Raw genomic sequence first — 11,115 nt, 5'->3', positions numbered from 1 at the left:
TAAAATATAATTACAGATATTTTTAATTTTATTTTTACATTTAACCTATTTCATATTGCAATATGTTATAGGCTTCAAATGATGGTATACCTCCACCTGCTGCAGTACCTGGGTTTCCACCAGCTACTCCAAACATTGCTTCCAGTTTTGTACCACCTATAATGCCTACTGCACCTTTCATACCTCCTCCTAGCCTTCCACCTGGTCCACCGGGCATAATGCCACCACAGTTTTCTATACCTCCTCCTGGTTTTAGTTTTCCAATTACTGCTGCTCCTCCACCAGATGCTGGAGTTATAGGTCAATACTTTTACGTAAGAATACTTGACAATTTTTAGAAGTAGTGTTTTATTAAAATATCATTTGTATTTTAGCTGCTCCTCCTCAAATAACAGCACCAGGTATTCCTCCCCCAGCACCTATAGCAAGTGAAGTTGCATCAGGTGTTCAACCTATTACATCAACAGAAAAGAAGACTGATTGGACTGAACATAAAGCTCCAGATGGAAGGACATATTATTATAATAGTGTTACAAAGCAATCTTTGTGGGAAAAACCAGATGAATTGAAAACTCCTAGTGAACTACTTTTATCACAGTGTCCTTGGAAAGAATATAAATCAGAGAATGGAAAAGTGTATTATCATAATGTAACAACTAAAGAATCTAGGTGGACTATACCTACAGAGCTAGAAGAATTGAAAACAAGAATTGCAGCTGAAGAGGCTGCAGCAGCAGCTGCAGCAGTTGTTGCAAGTGCTACAAATACGTTAGTAAAAACTTACATTTTTTGTAATCAATAATATAATAAAGTATATATACAAGGTAGCAAGTGTGAATAATAATCAATATTTTGGTTTTTCAGTATAGTTCCTGCAGCTATGCAGCATTTATCTCCAAATGTTGCAATTACAAATACATCTCAAACTAGTACACCAGAACCAGGTGGAAAGTCTGCAATTGAACAAGCAATGGCTGCAACTCTTGCAGCAATAAACATTCCTACTCCACCTGCAAAGCCAGATGAAGATAGTAATTCTGCAAAAGGATCAGCAAATGATAGTCGCACTAGTACTCCTGAACCAAAAATGCAGTTCAAAGATAAAAAGGAAGCAATTGAGGCATTTAAAGAATTATTAAGAGAAAGAGATGTACCATCAAATGCTACGTGGGAACAGGCAGTAAAATTAATTCAAAGTGATCCTAGATATCCACAAATGAAAAAACTAAATGAACGTAAGCAAGCATTCAATGCATATAAGACACAAAAGCTTAAAGAGGAACGTGAACAAGAAAGATTAAGGTAAGTAGCATTGTATAGTATTATGCAAGGCTAAAATTTAAACATATGAGACAAAACAGAAAATGTGACAAATTGTGTCAAACAGATTGAAAAAAGCCAAAGAAGATTTGGAGCAATTTTTATTAGAAAATGATAGAATGACAAGTACAACAAAATATTACAAATGTGAAGAAATGTTTGGTAATTTGGAAGTATGGAGAGCTGTTGGTGATTCAGATCGCAGGGATATTTACGAGGACGTTATTTTCAATTTGGCTAAACGAGAAAAAGAAGAAGCAAAACAACTGAAAAAGAGAAATACTAAAAGATTAGCACAAGTTTTAGATACCATGACTGATGTTACATATAGAACTACTTGGCAAGAAGCACAAGCATTACTTTTACAACATGCAGCTTTTGCAGAAGATGCAGATTTGTTAGAAATGGATAAAGAAGATGCTTTACTGGTTTTTGAAAATCACATACGTCAACTAGAAAAAGATGAAGAAGAAGAAAAAGAGCACGAGAAAAAACGTAGGAAACGACAAGAAAGAAAAAATAGAGATGCTTTTATAGTAAGTTTCGTGGTGTTTTTAAACTTTATATCATATTTATAACTGACTTATTTTGTTGAAAAAACTTATTTTTCAGAGCTTACTGGACGAATTGCACGAACAAGGAAAATTAACATCAATGTCACTTTGGGTAGAACTGTATCCAATGTTATCTGCCGACTTAAGATTTTCAGCTATGCTTGGACAATCGGGATCAACTCCTCTAGATCTTTTTAAATTTTACGTTGAGGATTTGAAATCCAGGTTTCACGACGAAAAGAAAATTATAAGAGAAATCCTGAAAGATAAGAATTTTGAAGTGCAAGTTAATACCACTTTCGAAGAGTTTGCTACCGTCGTATGTGAAGATCGAAAATCTGCAACATTAGACGCAGGCAACGTCAAATTAACATATAATTTACTACTTGAAAAAGCTGAAGCACGAGAAAAAGAACGTGTAAAGGAAGAAACTCGGAAGTTTAAAAAATTAGAAACTTTTTTCAAAAATTTACTAAAGTCCCTTAATGTGGATTATCAAATGACGTGGGAAGACGTAAGAAGTAAAATTGAAGAAGAACCAGACTTCAAAGCAATAACATTAGAAAGCGAAAGAGTTAGAATTTTTAAGGAATATCAACATGAACTTGAAGAAAGTTGCAGTCATCATCATATTAGAAGTAAGAAGAAAAAGACAAAAAAGGTGAAACGAAAATCACGGTCTCGATCACACAGTGTAAGTATATAATATAATACTAGAATTTTAAAATTTATAACAAATTATTGTATGTTTGTTTGATAGGAATCAGAAAGTAGTGACAAAGGTTTAAAAAAAAAAAGGCATAAGTCACGTTCTCCAAGCGTTCCTAGCAAATCAGATAGTTCTGAATCTGATACTAGAAAGTCAAAAAGAAAGAAGAGCAAAAAGAAGAGAGGTCGCAGTCATTCCGTAAGTGAAAATAATTGTATAATATAATTAATAGAATTTTTTAATTTCTGTAAAATTTAAGTCACTTGAGTAGTTTACTTAAAATAAACAATTTTACGTAATCCTTTTATATAGCGGTCACATTCAAGACTTCCATCCTCTGAAGAGTCTCCGGAAAGGAAACGTAAAGAAGAAAAGCATAGAAGAGCTTCTGCTCATAGTGAAGGATCTGTTACTGAAAATGCTGAACATCACGAACTTTCAGAGGATGAGTTAGAAAAACAAAGAGCGCAACTATTACGCGAATTACAAATGCAGCAAGAAGATAATTGAAAAGTGTCTATTTGCTGATGATATCTTATGTAATTTTAGATAATTACAATATTAAATTAAATGTTATTTGTACAAATTGAATTATTCTTTTATTTGATAAATATATTGGTAAAGTTCCTTTATAATTTTTGCTAGTCAAAAAAGAAAGAAAAAACGGAAAAGTTTAAAGCTGCCAACAGTTTCTAATATGCAATGAATCATAAATCTACGAAAATAAATTCTCTTATATAATGTCTCTGTGATACACATTTTCATTGTACATTTTTCTAAGAGAAATTTTTACGTTTCATTATATTTTAAGATCTTTGAAATATATACGTTTGGAATACAGAAAAATTGTCAAATTATTTCTAAAACTTGCAAGAAATGAAAATAACTGAATTATACATACTTGAATTATAGCATTATATTTACCTTGTTTACATAAAGAGAAAAAAATAACTTCAGTATTTGTGTAATTTGTCAAATTTCGATTTTAAAAATAAAACGATTTTTGCTTCGTTAATTTTTCATGAAACAAATCTGTTAAAATTCTTTCGCCTTATCAAAGTAACAATGATAGTTCAATGCATTATTGTACTTCCTTTTGTAATATTTACGTGTAAGTAATTCACAATTAATAGTAGTTAAAAAGTTCATACTGTTATTATGTTTTGATACTAAAATTTTCGTTCTATGATTTTAAATGATTATCCATGAACATTATGGAATAATTTCAAATAAAGAATTTTATGAAATATCTAATACACGTTTAGCGTTTGTACCGCATATTACCACTTTTGCTATATTTTTACTTACAAATTAATAGACGCCCCATTTTTCGGAATCTCATTACGGTCCTGCTTCATAGTTGAATTGACGGAGGGTGGGGTACCTATGGAGGGAGGTTTGGCTCACTATTTGCTCGATGGTTGCCACTGTCTACTTTCGTAGTTTCGACAGTCCAGTATCTTGATCGGTCTTTACGGTGATTATAGTGAGTAAGCCTCATTGATAGTTCAGCAAAATTCGTACGACTAAGGTGAAGGTGTTCATATAAAAAATTATCCAAGGAAATAAATAAAATAAAAAAACAATGTTGAGTCTTTGCCGTCAAGCGTTAATAGCTAACAGTCAAAAGTGAGTAGCCAAATGCGAAATTGTCAGTGAAATACATGTATTTGTGAAACAAAAATTTGATCATTTTTGTTTTACTGTTTCACCACGCACATCAAGTCCTGTTATGGTATATTGATTATTTCCGTGAATTGACATATGCACCATATAACAAACGATCACATAAATGAAGGGGCGCGCATGTATGTAGATGTCAGCTTATTGGTGTGTTATTGGTCCTCCGGTTCGTTTTCTTCGTCTAATCTTCTCTGTTCGTATGATACCTCTTCGTTTACGAAAAGGATAGACTACTTTACGGGTTCCGTAGGAATTTTCCATTCTAAAACGGACGTGAAAGGTGTTTTTCGATAGTCCATCAATTAACATTTTCGACAATGTATTTTCGTCTATTTAACTTTCTTCACAAACTTTTTTTCAATAATCTATTTAACGTGTCTCTTGCTGCAGGTTTTTTTCTTTGTAGAAAAAAAGGAAACAATATGTGCCTTGCCAAATTTAACGATCGTACGACTTAATATTAATCATTGCGATGCGCAAATGAGTATACGGGGGTATACAAATTCGGAAGCATGCATTTCAACGATATGCAGTTTATAACTTGTACATTAATCATTTTACCGGCAACGTATCGTGTCACTTATGCTATATGCATACATTAACTCTAATTGTTTTGCCAAATGATTCTTATAAAATTTCTCATAAGTATTCATATTTTTAACAATTATATTACATATCAATACTATTTATTATTTAGTTTATTTCTCATATGTACGCGCGTCCTTGGAACATATTTTTACAGACTAATACATATGCTTACAACACACAGTAACATCTGCCATAGTGCACGTTATTTTACCGCTTGCTTGTAAATGTGTAAATTACACAGCGATTTTATATGATGGCCTCAATATTCGTTGATCGATATGTGATTTTTGTTTAAGTTCACTACCAATTCTCTTCACCATGTTAAACGTAGAAATTTGTTAAAATAATTTGTAACGAACGAGCGGAAATATTATATTTTACGATATGTTGGAAAGGAACGTTCGTATTATTAAAAACGGTACATTTTTACCTTGAAATCGTGTTCTATAATTAAAACGAGCGTACCTCTATATCATCTCATTCATTTCACCCGTTTAATTTATCTGCACTTCCATTGATTTAAATCAATTAGGGTAATTTTTGTTATCGTATCTTTTTTCGCATAATTAGTACTGAAAGTGATAACTGTAATAACATGGGTTACTGAGATTGTGTTACATAATACTCTGATCATGGTGTCGGTTTGACACATGTAAGTAAGTTTAAAATAAAGTCTTTCTCTCCTCAAAATAATTTCTCCCCTTTTTTCTTTTATGTAACATATTACTGGAATTTTTTTATTTTTATTATTTTTATATTATTATTGTGATTATTGATTATAATAAATCATAGTTTATGGACTTCATTGATAGAATAATATAGAAAGTGAATATATATAGTTCTTAAGGAAACCTCAAGTTGGAGATAACATTATAGGTTTAGCTCTTATTACAAAGTACACAGATAAATATTTAGAGATGATATCAAGACAAGCTTAAAAGCTAATATGTACTTCCTTTGACCACATTATGTTGTGTATTAGTAAATATAGACATAAGTACATTTATAAGTAATTAAACAGGAAATATGACAATAGTTGACAAAAATGTTGTAAATGAAATAATCTGGATTTATAGATTTTTATCACTGAAAAGTATATATATTTAATATTTTATGACCAGAGTCAGTACAAGGTGCTTAGGAACAATAGTACCAGTACCCAATCCTGTTGACTTTCCATTAGAAAATGAACCTATCCTTACTTATAAAAAGGGCAGCCCTGAAAGGGCCGAACTGGAAAAGGTTTTGGATAAAATGTCCAAGGAATGTGAAGAAGTACCATTGGTTATTGGAAATGAGGAAATTAAAACTAATTCATGTAAATACCAAGTTATGGTAAGTTATAAAATACAATAATAATAATTTATTAAATAAAAATAAGAAAACTAAACTATATACTAGTGATAATAATTCTTGTTTTAGCCACATAATCATGAAGCAAAGATTGCAAAGTATCATTGGGCATCACCTAATCTAGTCAAAAAGTCAATAGATGTTGCTGTAAAGGCTCAACGTGAATGGGAAAAATGTCCAATTGAAAAACGTTTAGACATTTGGTTGAGGGCAGCTGACTTAATGGCAAATAAATATAGACAACAATTAAATGCTGCCACAATGCTTGGACAGAGTAAAACTGTTATTCAAGCAGAAATTGATAGTGCAGCAGAATTAATTGATTTCTTTAGAATGCATGGGTATTTTGCTAAAGAGGCTTTAAAATATCAACCAATCTCACCCAATCGTAAAGAAACATTGAATTCTATGAGATACAGAGGGATGGATGGTTTTGTTGCAGCAGTATCACCATTCAACTTTACTGCTATTGGTGGTAATCTTAGCTATACACCTGCTCTAATGGTTTGCATTTTTTTCTATTATTTCATTTGTATGAATGTTGTCAAATAGATGAATTGAAAAAGATATTGAAGAATTGAAGATAAATTCAAATTCAGTGCATGGGTATAAAAAGATTTTGTATAAAAATTTTTCAGGGCAATGCAGTTCTTTGGAAACCATCTGATACAGCTTTACTTTCTAATTGGTGGATCTTTAAAATATGTAGGGAAGCTGGTGTACCACCAGGTGTAGTGAATTTTATTCCATGTAAAGGCCCTGTGTTTGGCGACGTAATAACTGCTTCACCTTACTTGTCTGGAATTAATTTTACTGGATCAGTTCCAACGTTTAATCATTTATGGATGCAAGTGGGTCAAAATTTGAACAAATATAAGAATTATCCCAAATTAATAGGTGAATGCGGTGGTAAAAATTATCACTTCGTACACCCGAGTGCTGACGTGGAATCAGTTGTAAATGGAACCATAAAAAGTTCGTTTGAATTCAATGGCCAAAAGTGTTCAGCTTGCAGTAGAATGTATGTTCCAGAATCATTATGGCCTAAGGTATATTTTACATATATATTTTTAGCTCCAATTTTTAAGAGAAACTTGCTATTGTTAACCGTTATTATGTATAGATCAAGGAGGGTCTTTTATCGATTCGTGACACACTTAAGATTGGTGACGTTAGAGATTTTACCGTGTTCACCGGAGCCGTTATAGACGCAGCCGCATTTAAGAGAATATCCTGTTATATTGATCATGCCAAAAAATCGCCGGATTTAGAAATCATTGGTGGTGGAAAATATGATGATTCGTATGTTTCATTTTACGTATAATTAGTAAAATACATATGTCATTAGTATCATTTGTAATTCAGTTTTTTTTTTCATTAGGCGTGGATATTTCATTGATCCAACAATAGTAGTATCAAAGAATCCGAAAGATAAGATAATAACAGAAGAAATATTTGGCCCTGTGCTGACAATATATGTTTATAAGGATACGGAACTCGACGAAACGATGAAATTAGTAGAATCTTCGACTCCTTATGCTTTAACTGGATCGATATTTTCGCAAGACGAGTAAGCATTTTAATTTCTCTTAAAATATTTATTTATATTTTCTCTCATTGTATGCCATTTTCTTTCAGACAATGGGCGAAGAGGGCTCTCGAGGAATTTAAATATACAGCTGGTAATTTTTACGTTAACGACAAATCGACAGGATCGGTTGTTGGCCAACAGCCGTTCGGTGGCAGTCGAATGTCTGGTACAAATGATAAAGCTGGCGGTCCTCATTACGTTCTTCGTTGGGCATCGCCACAATCAATCAAAGAAACATTTGTTCCTTTGCGTGAACATGATTACGAGTACATGAGGTCTTAGATGTAAATATCATTAACAGCTTACAGTAATATCAGGAAGATGCATATACCGTGCAAAAGTATCTTCTGTTACAAATTAAAAAATGCAAATTTTCATGATTGATCGATAAAAATTACGAAATATCTTCATGCATTCCTTTACGTGGATTCGTTGAATTTACGTACAAGGCGCTATTTGCACTCACAATGCAAGTGACATGGACTTTGTAGGAATTTTTACTATGAAGCAAACTGCTTATACACGAAGTAATTCACGTTGAGATAGGAGTAAAGGGTGCTTGGTGATAACGGAGAGAAAGAGTTGAGGGATTTTTTTTTCTTCGTTATTGATTTCTTTTTTTTTTTTTTTTTTTTTTTTAAAATAAAGAAATGTGTTTGTCGGTTTGGCGTTAAGTAGCGTGCAAGGAAGACGAATACGAAAATAAATGTTTACAGAACTGCTGTCACAGTAGTTTCAACATAAATACAAATCCACTGTAATATTTATTGCTAATAGATGAAATTAATGTTCTGCAAATCGCAGCGTGTAGAGTGCGTATTATTAAGATCATGTTTCAGTACAATAATAATATTTTAATATCTCAGGAATTATACGTGTTCGCAAACAAAGAGGCATTTCTGTTTGGTCGTACATTGGAATGATACATGAAATTTTATAACGATAATAGTCAAGTATGATGATCGAGATATGTAACATCTGGGGGTGTGTTTAAAGATTGTGATGAATGCGTACTAGTTAGGAAAACCATCCGTTGTGTTTTTCTGACCTTACTTTTTTATATTCTTATATAGATCGTTTTCAATCGCCGGTGTTACGTTATAAACGCGCAGCGTAAACATTCATTTTACTGTGTAACTTACAAGACAATATGTAGACGCGGGACGAACACAGTAAAATGCAAAAGTTACCCTTAAATTGTGTTGTCAAGCCTGATCGTCGATCGTTTGGGCATGTTATTGTTGACAGTGTGATTGAGACAAAGCGTCTTGCAAGTCGAACAATGATTACTAATTAAATATACAATAATATGTTATATGTTGTGGCTGATGTTATGATGTAATTTATTTTAAGTGTACCATAGCAATAAAACACTATACAATTAGATATCTGTAATGTAAATTTCTCAACTAAGTTATCGATTGTTTGATTTCGACTTATCATTGCGATCGTTGGTATTTGTTCACAGTATCTTTTAGAGTCCTGAAAACTTAGGGTTAACGATGATAAAAATTACTCTTTAATCATCAAATAATTTATCAATACGAACTAAATGCTACAGCAGAGACAAGGTACAGAATAGACCTATCACTACAGATGACGTACAAGCTGTGGTACAGGATAGACCTCTAGTATCTTATAGAATTTTTTGTTCGGGACTTTGGGGACCTGAAGACCCTTACCATTTTCATGTCGCACGTTACCGATTTAGCATAGACTAAGATTACAATATTAGCAGTGGTTAGAATTAGAATTAAACGTAACTATGAAATTACAAATAAGAAAGTAACGTAATTGTTTATTAGTAGATGATTCACCACATGCATGTGTTCTACTGTTGTTAGAAGATCGTGAACAATTCTACACACGCAATCCAATATATGTACATATGTATCTTATATGCAAATTTGATAAAAGAGGATTTTTTACAACTGCCGATTTTACTATCCTTGATGGTTGGATTGTATGTAATTCCTAAACTCACCGCTTTATATCGTAGAGGGCATAACAAAAGCTCTGATTTTTTTATACGATCGGTATTTCAGAACGTTGGACACAAAAATACATTAGGTGCAAGGTCTGGTCTATTCTGTACCTCGTCTGTGTTTATATCTACTAATAAAACTTATAACGATACAATTTAAATCGAAGTGTATTTTATTGTTTAGTGACAATTTTAATATTGACCATATGTTGAAATATTAATTCCATACTTCGACTGTACGTTCACAGAGGCCGCAGTGTAACCGATCGAAAACAATCGATATACGTATTTCCTCCAATTTAAGAAAACTGTAACATCTAAAGGCAGAAATGTATAAAAGGTATCTTTATTTAAATTTTATTATACTTAATACTCGAACAAAATTTTCACAATTATACCTGGTGTCATTACCTTTTGTCCTTTACCTATTCTACCTTACCTATGCTTGGTAAAAAGAATTGTGTCTAAGTACATAAAGACGACAAAGTGTTGTAAATTAAAACACGGATGCTTCGCTAATTTCATTCTCATTTAATTACAAAGTATATCATTCTAATAAATAATATTTTCCAATATTAACATCTCCAACTACTTTTTTCCAATCGAAAAAAAGAAAACGCTAAACACACCCCTTAAACATATCTCTACCCGAATGCCTTGCTGCAGTAAATTTCAACATTTTTTTCACGCAATCTTGTAGCTGTCAACGCAACAACAAAATTGCTACTATCTCTCTTGCTGCATCTTAATCATAGCATTTGCATTCTTCACAGTTCCCCATTTCCCTTCGTTGCTTCGCCTGGCCGACGTGTACCTTCCACCATTTCCGCTCTGCTCACCTCTCGCACCGCACTTCACTCACTCACTCTCTCTCTCTCACTCTCTCTCCCTTTCTCACACCTCTTTTCTTTTTCACGGCACGTCGATGGCGTCGCTTTGACGAGACCTGGAATGGGGTTGACACTGGAAGACACCGACGGAAGAAGAGGGATTCGATGGCTTAGGAGAAATCGCCGTTAATGGCTTTGCCGAAGGATTTCCTGGCGTTCTCTTCGAGCTTTTTTACGACTTTTCCGGGCGCGTCGATCTAAAGCGCTCACTCAAATCAAGATTCTCACCTTTTCAACAGCAGATGAGGCGGATGGCCAACCGTCCTCGCCTTCCACGCCGTTTTTTCTTCATCCATCTTTCGCTGCCCCGACTCCGCCGTCCGTTCGTTCTTTCTTTCCTTTCTCGAGTTGAGCCCTTTCAGGACCTCAGTTTTTTCGGCTCGACTAAATGACTACTTTTTTCGAGTGGCTTGCGCGCACACACACACATCTTTGACCATCTT

At 33.3% G+C, this 11,115-nt stretch overlaps 2 protein-coding genes across 2 annotated transcripts in view; both read left to right on the top strand.

Moving 5' to 3' along the window:
- Positions 1 to 3,093, top strand: part of LOC108577032 (pre-mRNA-processing factor 40 homolog A) — a 13,249-nt gene extending 10,156 nt beyond the window's left edge. Inside the window, exons 2-8 of the mRNA XM_017940121.1 lie at positions 72 to 300; positions 375 to 768; positions 865 to 1,302; positions 1,388 to 1,856; positions 1,933 to 2,568; positions 2,635 to 2,781; positions 2,896 to 3,093. Of these exons, the coding sequence (XP_017795610.1) occupies positions 72 to 300; positions 375 to 768; positions 865 to 1,302; positions 1,388 to 1,856; positions 1,933 to 2,568; positions 2,635 to 2,781; positions 2,896 to 3,093 (2,511 nt within the window). The remainder of the gene's footprint in view (positions 1 to 71; positions 301 to 374; positions 769 to 864; positions 1,303 to 1,387; positions 1,857 to 1,932; positions 2,569 to 2,634; positions 2,782 to 2,895) is intronic.
- A 961-nt stretch (positions 3,094 to 4,054) lies between these two features.
- LOC108577003 (delta-1-pyrroline-5-carboxylate dehydrogenase, mitochondrial) lies at positions 4,055 to 8,080 on the top strand. The gene is made up of 7 exons (XM_017940083.1): positions 4,055 to 4,212; positions 5,976 to 6,189; positions 6,277 to 6,711; positions 6,846 to 7,256; positions 7,331 to 7,509; positions 7,589 to 7,777; positions 7,846 to 8,080. Exons 1-7 carry the CDS (start codon positions 4,169 to 4,171, stop codon positions 8,078 to 8,080), a joined length of 1,707 nt encoding a protein of 568 aa, XP_017795572.1. The 5' UTR covers positions 4,055 to 4,168.
- Positions 8,081 to 11,115: the final 3,035 nt, after the last annotated feature.

Source organism: Habropoda laboriosa, unplaced genomic scaffold (assembly GCF_001263275.1).
Source record: "Habropoda laboriosa isolate 0110345459 unplaced genomic scaffold, ASM126327v1 scaffold440, whole genome shotgun sequence".
In the NCBI taxonomy this organism is placed as follows: domain Eukaryota; kingdom Metazoa; phylum Arthropoda; class Insecta; order Hymenoptera; family Apidae; genus Habropoda; species Habropoda laboriosa.
The sequence above is the reverse complement of the archived record's forward strand: the minus strand, read 5'-3'. Positions and strand labels throughout refer to the sequence as shown.

What these genes read in the sequence shown, in the direction of transcription:
- LOC108577003 (XM_017940083.1), top strand. Translation starts at nt 4,169, where the DNA reads ATGTTGAGTCTTTGCCGTCAAGCGTTAATAGCTAACAGTCAAAA. An exon ending in TTAATAGCTAACAGTCAAAA is followed by an intron (nt 4,213 to 5,975) that starts GTGAGTAGCCAA and finishes TTTTATGACCAG; the next exon opens with AGTCAGTACAAGGTGCTTAG. An exon ending in CAGAATCATTATGGCCTAAG is followed by an intron (nt 7,257 to 7,330) that starts GTATATTTTACA and finishes TATTATGTATAG; the next exon opens with ATCAAGGAGGGTCTTTTATC.